Here is a 14,269-nt window from a genome sequence, read left to right as displayed (position 1 = left end):
GGGTGTACGCCAGTTTCCTCTCTCTCTTGCGCTCACATACACTGTTGTCAATTCTAATTGCCAATGAGATTAACTCCTCAAGTGAATCTGGAACATCACGGGAAGCGAGCTCATCCTTAACCTTCTCAGACAAGGCATGAATAAAAGTGGTTATCAGAGCCTCCCTGTTCCAACCCGACTCCGTAGCTAAGGTTCGGAATTGAATTGAAAATTCTGCTTGAAGATGAGGTGGGGAAAAAAACGGTAAAAAAAAAGAAAGGAAAAAAAAAAGGTGAGTGAGTCGCCAGGTTAAACAAATAAATTGTTTTGTTTACTTAGGAGGGAAATTACTAAAACCATTTTCACACATATGGAAATCTCCTGAAAAACTCTGGAGATTTGGCTACCTGGAGGTTCTTTAGGCTATGTGTGAACGCAAACAGCCGCATTTTTTGCGCTGAGTTTCTCCTGCCAGACCTCTAGTATTTTTTCCGCAGACATTATGAGTGAGCTGGTGTCTGAATGCGGCCGCATATACTCCGGAGATTTCACCTAGAGGCAATAGAAAGAGAATGACGTTTATATACAGTGACTGCCTAAAGTGTCTGCCTGCGACCACTACGATCTGCGTGCACGTAATTAAACGGCTGCATTATGTTTTCTGTTCCTCAGTATGTTGTTCTCCTCTCTTTTGTGGATGTTGTCATCCCATTGGATTACACATAGCATTGATATAAAGGAAGATAATCTCATTATAACGTCGTGTAGCGGACTCTGTTGCTTCGGCTGCTACTTCCGCGTTGTTTATTTACGTCACCTCTTACCTCAGGAAATCCCCCGCCCCCTCCCCTCTGACAGGGAAAGTCCCCCGCTGTGAGGAGCATATGTGAACGGCTAGGTCGGGAAAATCTCCAGAGAAGTCCTCCTGTAATTATCTAGATATTATCCGGAGTGCATATGTGAAAACGGCTTAACAAATGAAAACATGCTGCATGGGAGAAGATACCAAATGCTGTAGGCTACATTCTGTTGGTCAGAGGTATCATCCAGGGCAACAGATTCATACCTGACAGTTACTTCTCACTACATCAGCAGTGAGTGGAGACTCACTTCACTTTCCACAAACCAGGGAAATTCAAACTAGACACACAGCAAGGAATTTAGCCGAACTGTTGATCAATGTGATGCAAGAGTGGGGGATAAAAAACAGAGACCCTGTCATCGTAGCAGAAGAATGTTGCTCGTATGGTTCGTACTGTGGAGTAGACGGCACTGCAGCACATCCGCTGTTTTGCACACACATTAAACTTAGCCTCACAAGCAGCTCTCAAAATCCAAGCTGTTGCGCGCTTGCTCCTGCTGGAGCGAGGTGTGCAGGGCAAGGATAGGGCCAAAACGCTCAGGTCCGCGATTAAAGGTTTGGAATGGGTCCAGAAATAAAAACAGATTTTCCACAGTTCTTTAAAACCCCCCGGATGAGTCGTTTGTGCCTATACGTGCACAACAACTATTTTAATTGAGTCTGGGAGTGAAGGCAGAAGACTGAGGAGTTAGCCAAGGACTATGGGGACAGTGACACGGGGAAGACCGTGTGTGGTGGCATTAAAGAAGCGGACATTTCTAGTGATTGAATCTCCAATGGTAAGTGTTGACGGGGAAAAAGAGGGCGAGGAGGGGAAGTGTGTGTGCTACCTGGATCGGCCATTAAGCTGTGCTTATAAAATACAAAAGACAATGCCATGGGTTTCTAGCAAAGGCTCTTGGTTATTTAACATAAATTCTTGGTATGTTAGTATGCATCCATATGTGCATGTGCATGAATTTATGTCTGTCTATAATGTAAGCATGTATACAGTCTAATGATATAAAAGTAATTTACAGATGTGAAATATCTTTAATGTATGCAGCCCTAAAGGACAAGCTGTATGTAGCATCAGCTTTAGATCCTGGCTTCAAGACCCTGCCTTTCTTGTCCAGTGAGGCCTGTGACGACACATTTTCTAGACTGATCACTGAAGCTGTAAGTGTAGGTGGAGGCATCTAATGTAAGTTATAGAAGTCGAGATAGGTGTTGTACAAGTGTACATTAATGAACAGTATTTGAGTAGTTTTTAAAATGTCTGCATTGAAAGCAATATCAACACTTGATTTCCAAATAAGTTTATTCCATAATATTTGTAATCTTTCAAAGGCCAGAATCTGATGGTGATGGAGCTAAGGAAACTGTGCCTGAACTGCAGTAAGACAACCCCCCTGGTCCTGTTGAAGTGGATGATGCCACCCCTACTCCACCAAAGAGTTCAAATGTGGAGAGTGCATGCAGGGGAGTATCCTCAACCCAGCCAGTGTCCCTTCTGAGAGAGTTGTCTCAACAGCTGGGGAAATTGTTACTGCACAAAGGAGTTTCCTCACTCTTCAACATGAAGATCAGCTCCTTAAGAAAAATTTTACAATCTCAAATAAATGAATGCAAAGTTTATGGAGGGGCTTTGGTGTCATGGACTTTACAGTTGTACAGATGTTTTGTATGTTTATGTATCATGTTGCCCCCCCCAAAAAATAAAACAGTATTTTTTTGTACTATTTTCAGAAGGCCATTCAGAGCCTTTACTTTTCTGATTGTTGGTTTACGTTTACTTGATTCTTGTCTCTTTTGGTCAATTCATTTGATACATGCTGTGTTTAGTGTGTATCCATAACACTTAAGTTTTTAGCACAAACGCTTTTTAAGAGTATCACAGCTAAGCTAAGTGTATGTTTTACTCAGGTATAGGACCTGATATTTAAATACTTGTTGTTAATTTACACTGGCCGACTTGTTATTCCATTAAAAATGTAAAATTGTTCCTTCTAACACTGAAGATATGGCGTGGTTCACATTCTGGATTTGTTGTGCCTTTTCAGGGTTGTTGTCTCTCAGGGGTCGGTCTGCTGTTTTGTTGGTGTGTTCACTACATTTACTCGGTTGAAATGTACACATTGCAGATACTAATGCACATCATGTGTACCGTCTCTGCACTAAAGAAAGCACTTCAATTATTTTAATCAAGTTGTTTTCAGTGACTGTAGAGTCTGTGTTGCACTGTACTGTATAGTAAAACTTTCACCCACTCAGCCGTTAAATGTAAAGAAGTAAACTAGTGGTAGCTTTTTAACCTAATATAACATATTAGGTTATATATAACGAATTGTGTTGTCAAACGGTCCAGTTTCAAGGTGATTCATGTCTCGTTGCTCTGTGTGGGTAATGTGTTGTATCACCTGTCTTGACGCGCGTTCCTAACAGAGTGTGTCCTGTTTGCCCGGCCTGCAGGTAATGAAACTTGACTGACGGTCCGGTAATTCACTTTGGTCGGGGTAAATAAAGTTGTGCACCGAAGCCAAAACAAAGTCCGGACTACTAGACACCGAGTGGACTTCACGTAACTGATAGAAGTTCTGACTGTGAATTGAAATGCCACACAACCGCAAACTTGTGTTACAGGATTCAGGTAAATGCCTGACATAACAAACAGTAGTGTGCACTGTTGTTTTCCAGATTCATCCAAAACACACACACACACACACACAGGGCGATATGGACCAAAATTCATATCTCGATATTGTTTAGCTGAATGGCGATACTCGATATGTATTTTATTAACAGTGAAAACTCATGAAAAATAAACTACCAGTTTGTGAATTTAGTAATATAGTAATATTATAAAATGAAAGAGAGAGAGAGAGAGGAGGAGCAGGGTTAAGAGGGACACACACACCCACACATGTGTCCACTTTAGACTGCGTCTAAGTCAAAACATCCCCACATACATCCGATCCACAGTGAAAACAACACAATAAACACAACAAGAAGCTCGTCTTAACCATACTGTAAATGTTAACGAGTCTCCACTGTGTGCATTTTTAACCAGGCATCTGCAAAGTCACCTACATTTACCTCCGACTATTCATCTGTTTGAACTTACTCTGTGACTCTGCAAACTCTCTTACAAGTCACGGTAATGTGTGTGTGCACACTGGTGATTGTCACAATAGGGACAGGAACAGTGTTATTTGTATTTCAGCGTGTTTACGATAGTAAACAAGGGGTCCTTCAACAGCAACGCCCCCAACACATCTGCTGTACTATCACCAGTTAACTCAACATCCTAACACCGCTACATATCTGATGTGTTTAAAGCGCATATTCAATGTCCTATCCCGTCTTTAAAGACAACATCACATTACCGTGTCCACCTCCATCAAGTTGAGCTGAGAAGAAGCAGAGAGGAGGCTGTGTGCGTCCGGAGACTCCGACATCGCTGGTTAGCGTCGTCACAAGAGCAGCTCTTCTTCTCTGGTTTTAACTTTCACTGCAGCTTCACGGTGCAGTACTGCCGCCTGCCGGAATGGAGTTCTTCTTCTTCTGTGTTATGGCGGTTGGCAAACAACGAATTTCCGCCACCTACTGGAATGGAGTGTGGATCAGAATATCTAATGTGTACTACTGTTCTGTAAATTATAATGATAAATAATGTCTTCTCAATCAAGTAAAATCCTACAGCGCTCAATCCCAGAGTTATTTTGTGTCTGTCTATCAAATCCAAACATCCCGTCTCTATTTCATCAGGTTGTGTTGTCCCATGTCTGTTTCTGTTGTGTTTTTGTGTCCACTGCTGCAAATCAAATTTCCCTTCCAGGTACAATAAAGATCTGAACTGAACCATAGGCTACTTTAATTTATCTCAGGTTTTCAATCAGCTGTCTTCTTTGTAAACTATAGTTTACAAAACCTATGGTTTTCACTCTAATTAAATCCCATGTGAAAATTCCAGCTAATGAATTTGACACCAGTTATATTTATTTTTGTACCACTAACATCAGCACACCAAATATATATATATATATATATTTTTAAATCGCCATTAATTCTTCACTTACCATTACTACAATTACCCCATAATGTGATATTGGTGTTAAAATCTCCACACCATATCACTTTCCCTCCAAAATGTTTAACAAGTTGATCCATGAACTCAATTGATAATATATTAGGATTTTAGAAATTTGCCATTTAAATTTTTCCTTTTGTCCAAATTTCAGTTATAATATATTCCAAATCCAGAATTCCTTGCTTTAAAAAGATTGCACACCCTCCTCCACAACCCGTCGATCTCTGCAAACATTGTCATAACTCCTTATAACAAAATCTAACGTAGGCTTAAGCCAGGTTTCTTTTTCTGACTTTTAATTCATTCTTTAAACTCTTGACCATTTGCTAACAGACTTCTTGAATTCCATTGCAGAATAATCAAGTTGTCTTACCACCTGATCCTCCATGCCTCCCATCTGTTTGAAGTCTCTTATTTATTTGCTCCAAGGACACATCTTTTATACCTAAAAACCTCTCATCTCCCTTCCGAATTATTTTTATTTGTTTGGTTTTTTGTTTGACCTGGTCGGTATAATTTATCACACAAGCCATTAATAAAACCATCTCATCCATCATCAGTGTTGGATTCTGTTAAGGGTTCAAATTTGAGGTACTATCACCATGGGGCATCAGGTCAGGATGCAGGAATCCAACAAGACTTGATTTTTATGTAACAGGTTTATTTCTTTTCAAGTTAGGTGAATCATGAGGGTAACATAAGTCACATGGGATTGAACATCAATGCTGAAAGACAAAATAAAATACTATTAGTACAATTAACAAGCAAATTACATTACTTTCTGAAAGGAAATAAAGATAAATAAAGTGCTTAGGACAAATTAAAACAGACTAAATAGTAGCTAAAATAGGAGTGAAAGCCACCTTACCATTGCTGAACTGCTGCAATGTAAGGATTAAAACATAAGTGCAAGGGACTGCAGTCTTAAATAAGGAGTGGGCAGGTGAATTCAATCTAATTAATTAGTGACAGAGTGCAAACAACAACCAATCAAGGGGGAGAGGAGAGAGTGAAAGGGAAAGTGAAAGGAAACAAAATAGTGAACAAATAGTGATCTTTACTACAGATTCATTACCTCTACTTGTCATCTTGTTTAGTTCATCAGTTTCTCCCCTTACACTTATTCCTTGTCACGGTTCGATTTTGTTTTATAATTTATTTATTCACGTGTTCAATTTTGTTTGTTTTTGCCATTTTCTAACTCTCCTCTCATTTCAGACCCAGCCACTCCCACCTGCCTGCCTCTCTGACCATAGATTCTCCTCAGCAGTTCATTCCCATCACCAACCTGTTCCCTATTGCCTGATTAGCTGCCTGCTCATTTAACCAGTTCACTTTCATTACCCTCTGCCAGGCATCAGGGTGCATTCAAATTGACTTTTTTTTGCTTAGGAACGTTTCTAATTGAGTGAAATGACCTGGAAGCATTTAAGTGCTTCCAGGGATAAGAGCCGTTCGAATTCTCTAAAAGCTAAGGAAAGGTGCGTAAACGCTTCCTTTATAACCTCCTTTAGCATAGGGTACACCGGACCATCCTTTACGAAAGGAGATGAGATAATGCCGTCCCACAATTCCTTGCGGCCCCAGCTCTCGCATCCGACCGTTCACGAAAACTAACACACAGAGCACTCTGTCTTTCAAAAAAAAAAAGGGATAAGAGACATTTTTAGCCAGATGATGTTTTATTCAACATATTTCATTCACTTAAGAATGCTTTGTGCTGTTGTAAACGTGTATGCCTAAAACATTATGTATATCTTGGATTAATGTTGATTTATGAATGTACAGGAAGGTGAGCAACCATTCTCAATGTGACAACCATTTGGTTTCACTTTTGTTACTCGTTGCCTGGTAGCCTATATACATTTTATTTCAATTCCAACCTTGTGGTAATTAGGATTATATACACTTCATCTTCAGAATTGCAATACAAAGGTCCAGTAAAATCCACTCCAGGGATTTCAAAGGCTTCTGTGATGCGTTGTTCAGGTAAGGGTGCGGAAATCTGCTGTGATACTTTAACTTTGTATTTTTTATTTACTCAGTCTAGCTCCGATAAGATCACCTAGAAGTTAGAGTCTGGGTAATGTGATTTTTTTCAGGGGTGCTACTCTGGTTTTAGTTGTAACAAGAGTAACTGTACAATTACCTTCCTGAGGAATGACTCGTAGATGAACAGCTGCACAGTATGCACTGTTTACTCGTCACCTAAGACATGTACTGCACAGAAGCTTCCTGGTCCATGAGCACTGCATATTCACATCTTGGAATGGTTTTGTGGCTGACATCAGGCAGCTCAGTGCACCTCTCGTGCCATATAGTCCACAGGTCTTCGGGAAGCTCGTTATCCCATTCAAGTCATTTGACCTGGAGGATATAGGGAGAGAGAACTTGAATATGCATGCAGCAACTTGTAAGACGCCTCTTTTGGTGTTTGTCATGTTTTTTGTCTCAGATCAAATATGAAGTCATCTTGCTCCGTTCTCCTTTTTAATCTAAGTACTTTTAACACACTGTTTTTTGCTTGTGTTGAAAAGCAGGCAGCCGCTTGTACACTTGGTGCACTGCAAATCACGTCATCAACATACAAACACTTATCATCAGGACACTGTTGTTGATATTTCTTCAGGTGATGTCTAATAGTCGCTGCTAAAAGAAATGGACTGGGAGTTGCCAAAAGGTACTCTGGTCATATGCATAGTGCATATTTGAACTGTTTCGAGAGGTTTCGGAAAGTTATCACTCCAGAGAAACCATAAGACACTCTGTCAGGCTCTTGTATTGATATCTGCAAAAAGGCTTTGGTTATGTCGGCGATGAATGCAACTTTGTGCTGTTGGAAGCTTAACAATATACTTAATTACTCAGGATTCAGATTAGGGTCAGTCAGCAAACAGTAATTTAGTGACAGACAACCAGAAGCATAAAACACTACTCGCTCCTCTTTAATGCTCTATGTGGGAGATAAAACATGTGGTTGTACGTGTAATGGTCATCTTTAACATGTTCTACTATACCCTGATTGACGTAATCCTGGATAATGTCATGGTATTGTTCATAAAGTGGCATTTTAGCTTGAAACTTTTTTATGAGCTGATGGATATCTTTCTTGGCTACTTCAAGGTTGGGTCAAGTCAATTTCGTTATGTTTCCAAGGTAAGCTCACCTTCCTTGACTCTTTTTCTGTTACAATCCTGATGGATTCTGTATCTCAGAAGGAGCGTAGTGTGGTGTTTATTTGATCATCCAATCCAATGCTCACATGTAGAGCTCCAATACCTATTTGTTCTGAAGTTCTACAATTCTACAATTCACTTAGCAGGCGCTTTTATCCAAAGCGACATACATCAGAGAGTAAGTACAACACAAGCAAGGATCTAGAAAAAAAGGGAACAATGTCAGTAAGTGCAAACGATCAGCTTTGAGTCCGATTGGACACACAGGTGCTGACAGGAAGTGACCAGAGGCAAAGCACAACATTGACGGCAGTTCTTGAGAGCTCTAATCAGTATAGAAACCATCTTATAAGTCATCGTTATCAAACAAAAACAATCGTCACAACCATCATCATCATCATTAATATTGAGACCATCATCATTAAGTTAGTAGGTATTCATGAAAGAGCTGGGTCTTTAGCTTTTTCTTAAAGGTGCAGAGGGACTCTGCAGATCCAATGGAGTTTGGAAGTTCATTCCACCACCGGGGGGCGACAGAGGAGAAGAGTCTAGTCAGAGACTTAGGACCCTGTTGTGAAGGTTGGATCAGACGCCTTTCATTGGCAGAGCGTAGTGGGCGGGAGGAAGTGTAGACCTGGATGAGAGAGTTGAAGTATGGAGGAGTCGTTTTTGTTGCTGTTTTGTAAGCGAGCAGCAGAGTTTTAAATTTGATGCGAGCAGTAACTGGGAGCCAGTGTAAGGAGATGAACAGCGGAGTGACATGTGCTCTTTCAGGAAGGTTGAAGACCAGTCATGCTGCTGCATTTTGTATCATTTGCAGAGGTTTGATAGTGCATGTAGGAAGACCTGCCAGTAGAGAGTTGCAATAGTCGATCACAAGAGCCTGTACCAGGAGCTGTGTAGCGTGTTCTGACAGGTAAGGTCTGATCTTCCTGATGTTGTACAGGGCAAATCGACATGACCGGGCAATTGAGGCTACTTACCTTAAAAGTTAGCTGGTCATCAATCATGACACACAGGTTCCGGGCAGACTTTGTGGGCATGAGTTTGGTTGTTCCAAGCTGGATATTGATCTGTGGTTGCATAGAGGGACTGGCTGGGATGACAAGGAGCTCAGTCTTTGAAAGATTGAGTTGAAGGTGCCGTTCATTCATCCATTTAGAGATATCAGCAAGGCATGATGAGATTCTTGCAGAGACTGGGAAGAGCTGGGTATTGTCAGCATAGCAGTGGTATGAGAAGCCATGAGAAGCCATGAGAGCGGATTATTGAACCAAGTGAGCTTGTGTATATGGAGAAGAGAAGGGGACCAAGCACTGACCCTTGAGGTACCCCTGTGGATAAGTTGTGCGCTTTGGACACTTCTCCCTTCCATGACATTCTAAGGGTCGCCCAGAGAGGTAGGACACGAACCAGCAGAGGGTAGATCCTGAGATGCCAAGTTCAGTTTAGTGTGGGTTTTTTGAGCAGAGGGGTGACCCGAGCTTGCTTGAATGCGGTGGGGAACACACCCGTTGACAGAGAGGAGTTGATGACATGCTTAAGTGCAGCATTAAGCGGAGAGGAAATGGTCTGCAGGAGGCTTGATGGTATTGGGTCCAGAGGACAGGTGGTGGGCCGAGAGTCTAGCACAAGCTTAGAGACTTCATCCTCAGTCAGAGAGGAGAATGAGTCAAGTGAGGCACTTTTGGTTGGTGCCTTTTGGCTGAGTTGGTCAGGCTCAGACAACTGGTTACTGATGGTTGCATCCTTTTCAGTAAAATACGAGGCAAACATGTCTGGTGTGAACAGATCGGAGGGTGGAGGAGGAGGTGGTTGAAGCAGTGAGTTAAAAGCAGAAAACATTTTTCTTGTATCTGTGGCATTGCATATCTTGTTCTGATAATATGTTGTCTTGGCCGCTTTCAGGCTGGAGGAGAATGAGACAAGTCTTTGCTTATAGTCATTGAGGTCAGCGGACTGTTTGGATTTTTACCATTTTCTCCCTGCTGACCTCAGCCCTGCTCTTTGCTCTCTTATGACTTCCGTGAGCCATGGGCTAGGGTGGGTTTTGCGAGCGGGTTTGGACACCAGAGGGCAGAGCTTGTTCAGAGATGAGGCTAGTGTGGAGCAGAGTGTGTCTGTAGCCTCGTCTGTAGAGAGTGCGGTAAAGACCTTTTGGGCAGGCATGGCAGCCATTACCTCGTTAGACAGCTGAGCTGGCTTGAGCGATCGCATGTTTTGGTGGTATGACACCATTTGTGGCTGTGCCTGAGGGAGTTCCGGCAAGGAGATTGTGAATTGAATAAAGAAGTGGTCTGATAGATGCAGGGGGGTGACAGTCAGGTTTGCTGTCGAGCAGTTCCGAGTCAGGATTAAATCAAGAGTGTTGCCAGCTGTGTGGGTAGGAGGAGTTGGGACCTGCGTGAGGTCAAATGAGGATAGGAGAGCAAGGAAGTCTGTTGCCTGGGCTTTATCAGTGTGTATATTCATGTCTCCAGTTACAATCAGTGGTGTTCCATCATCAGGGATTTCTGAGAGTAGCATGTCCAGTTCCACAACAAAATCATTCAGATTACACCCTGGTGGGCGGTAAATGATAGCAATGTACATTTTAATAGGAGCAGTAACCAAGATTGTGTGATATTCAAATGAGGAGTTGTTGCTCAGTGGGAAGAGTTTATTGAATTTCCAGGTATTAGAAATGAGGATACCTGTACCACCTCCACGTCCAACAGAGCAGGGTGTGTGTGAACACTGTGTCAACAGAAAGAGCAGCTGGTGTGACTGTATTTTCTGGGCGGATCCAGGTTTCAGTAAGGGCAAGTGCCTGAATGTCTGACATTTTTGCAAGTGCTTGGATGAATTCAGTTTTATTCACAGCAGATTGACAGTTCCAGAGGCCAAAAGTAAATGAAGGGTGGGTAGAAGAGGCTTTCTTAAGCAGAGCCAAGTTGTTAAGATTTCGTTGTCTATGACAGATGTGTCTTTTCCTGTTCCCATGAATGACAGAGATTTCTTTGTAGCACATGTTGCGTATAGCAGATAACCAGAGAAAATAGGCAAAGCAATAGTCGTGGATGCCCGGGCTCTGTGGCCACACTGAAGCGTCATGAAAATCCCACCCCAGATTTTCAGCTTGCAATCAACAGAGGGTGTGACACGCGTCAACTGCCTCTCCTGTTGATGCTCAGAGAATGAAACTTAAGTGCTTAGTCCAAACAAAGCCTGACAACGACCCATTATCAATATCTACTCAAAGCAAGTTTCGATTCACCCACCTAGCTGACAAGACCTCCCTAGTTTTCAGATCAGAAGTTGCAGTAAGCATGGACCCAGTACCTTGGATAAGCCATCCAAACTAGCTGTCCAGTGCATCGAGCGACTCAGAGAGGCTCGTTCTAATTTTCCCGATACAATTTCCCAGTAATGATCGCCTCCAATTAAGACTCACAGTTCTTCTTTCTCCATTCCACTAACTGTAGGGTCTACCAGTTGCATGCCTTTCAATCAAGTCCTTTGCGTATTTCTTCCCCCACCAACTTCATGATTGAAGAGCACACACTAGGGGTTTCTAGCACAACTAGATCTACACTTTGGCCATTTCTGATGTTAATTTAACTCTATTACAAGTGATGTGTTTGGGTCACTGGAGCCAAATGTGTGTAACTTTAAAGTCTCGTCACCTCTTTTGGGCAGGTTTAATGCACAGGATATATCTTTGCGCACAAAGCTGCGCTGGCTACCACCATCTAATAGACAGCGGGTGAGTTGTTTGGAATTTGCTCAACCAGTCTAGACGTGTTTTTGTGGACTTGGAGAAGGCTTATGACCGGCCCCTTGGGGGATCATGTGGGTCTGCAACCTCGGCACAAACTCCTTCGCCAGGGTTGCCCCTTGTCACCGGTCTTGTTTGTAATTTTCATGTACAGGATCTCAAGGAGCATCCGGGGACAGGGAGGTTTCCAGTTTGGGGGCCTCATAATCTCATCTCTACTTTTTGCAGATGATGTGGTTTTGTTAGCTTCCTCATGCTGGGACCTCCAGCAGGCGTTGAGGCGGTTTGCAGCCGAGTGTGAAGCTGCTGGGGTGAGGGTTAGCATCTCCAAGTCCGAGGCCATGGTTCTCTGCTGGAAAAAAGTGGATTGCTCTCTCCAGGTAGGGAGTGTGTCCTTGCCCCAAGTGAAGGAGTTTAAATATCTCGGGGTCTTGTTCACAAGTGAAGGTAGGATGGACTGTGAGATTGACAGACGGATTGGCACAGCGTTCGCAGTAATGTAGGCATTGTGCCGGACCATTGTGGCAAAGAGGGAGCTGACCATGAAGGCAAAACTCTCAATTTACCGGTCGATCTTTGTTCCAACCCTCACCTATGGTTATGAGCTACGGGTAGTGACCAATAGAATAAAATCGGGGATACAAGTGGCCGAAAAGAGTTTCCTCCGGAAGAAGGCAGGGCTCAGCCTTAGAGATAAGGTGAAAAGCTTGGACATTCCGCTTGAGCTCGGAGTGGAGCCGCTACTCCTTTGCATTGAAGTGAGCCAGTTGAGGTGGTTTGGACATCTGATAAGGATGTCTCCTGGACGCCTCCTTTTATAGAATAGAATAGAATTACTTTATTGATCCCAAACCGGGAAATTGTGGTGTTACAGCAGCATGTTATCAGAGCAAATAAAACAATATAAGAATAGATACATAGTAAATAAGCACTTAAAATATAAAAAAATAAGAATAAGAAGAGATTTATACATTAAGGATTTAACTTAACATTCTTACTGGTTTAAAAAATGAAAATTAAATACAACATTTATTCAGGCTTGTCAACTGAATGTAAAAATACTTGCTGGAGGTAAGTTTGCAAAAACAGTGATGACAGTGGTACATATGTAATAACAATATAGGGGGTTCTCCAGAGCTGTGCAAATTCGTGGCTGTGCAATCAAAGATATATATGTTAAAGTGCAGGAGTGTAGATACGTTATCAGTTCAAACTATTCACTATAATGATGAGCAGTCAGACAATGTCGTTAACTTAAATGTAAGGATAGTGTGTCAATTTTACAAGTAGCATGAGCAGAACAGATTACAGTATGGAGAGACAGATATTATCATGATGATGACAGTTCTCTGCTCGCAAGAGATGAGCTGTTGTAAAGGTTTATGGCCTTTGGTAGGAAAGATTTTCTGTATCATGTATACTTTCCTGTATTTTGGAGGTTTAGCAGGCACGCTGGACTTGGAGGACACCCCGGGGAAGACCCAGAGTTCGCTGGAGGGATTATATATCCTGTCTAGTCTAGGAATGCCCCGGAATCCCCAGTAGGAGCTGGAAAACGTTACTGGGAAGAGGGAAGTCTGGGGTGATTTACTGCGCCTGCTGCCTACGTGACCCGACCTTGGATAAGTGGAAGAAAATGGATGGAGGGATGGATGGATGGATGCTGAAAATAATTTTTAAATATCATAATTTTTAGCGACTGGGGTGCAATATGCCTGACTTTATCATGTGATTATTTAATAATGCTTGTAAATTTACTTGATCATCACCACAGAGATACCTGGGGATATATTTAACACTTATGTAGTGGACTTTGCGGATAACCATTTCATTTAGATTTTTAATTCATTTTTAAATCTGACAATCTGACATTTTAGCGACTGGGGTTTATTATGCCTAACTTTAATGTGATTATTAAATAAATCTTCAGTAAATGTACTTGATTGTCATCACAGAGGTAAGTGAAGAAGGTCCTAAAACAGATTTGAGGCAATCTGATGAAAATAATTTGATAATTTTTAAGGAATTGTATGTTCTGAAATCTGCACTTTTAGTTATTCAGGTATATTTGGCTTTTATTGATCAAATAAATAAAGAATAAAACATATTTTTGTCTCTCATAATTATGACTTTTTATCTCATATTTTCTACTTTTTTATCTCGTAATTTTGACGTTTTAATCTCATAATTTTGACTTGAAATGGCAAAAGAAAATTCTCAACAAAGCCAAGTTTTCATTTTTATTTTTTTAACTGGCAGAAATGGGCTTCCATAACTTTGTTACTTGTCATGCACTGGTTTAAATGCATTGGCCACTTAATCTTGCACACTGCACTTTAAAGAAAACATATATTTGCATCGTTAGAAGCAGACATTTGCAAACAAGTTATCTTGGCAGCTATTCCGCATTTGATTAACAGCTGCCT

At 41.7% G+C, this 14,269-nt stretch overlaps 1 protein-coding gene across 2 annotated transcripts in view; it reads right to left on the bottom strand.

Annotated features, from left to right (window-relative positions):
* vps8 (VPS8 subunit of CORVET complex) overlaps window positions 1-4,339 on the bottom strand; it is a 48,543-nt gene extending 44,204 nt beyond the window's left edge. For both annotated transcript variants that reach the window (XM_061040573.1, XM_061040574.1), the window contains exon 1: window positions 4,207-4,339. In XM_061040573.1, the coding sequence (XP_060896556.1) occupies window positions 4,207-4,278 (72 nt within the window). In that variant the 5' untranslated portion in view covers window positions 4,279-4,339. The remainder of the gene's footprint in view (window positions 1-4,206) is intronic.
* Between the last annotated feature and the right edge of the window lie 9,930 nt (window positions 4,340-14,269).

The sequence above is a fragment of the Labrus mixtus genome, chromosome 6 (assembly GCF_963584025.1).
Source record: "Labrus mixtus chromosome 6, fLabMix1.1, whole genome shotgun sequence".
Lineage (NCBI taxonomy): Eukaryota > Metazoa > Chordata > Actinopteri > Labriformes > Labridae > Labrus > Labrus mixtus.
This window is presented reverse-complemented; position numbering and strand designations above follow the sequence as displayed.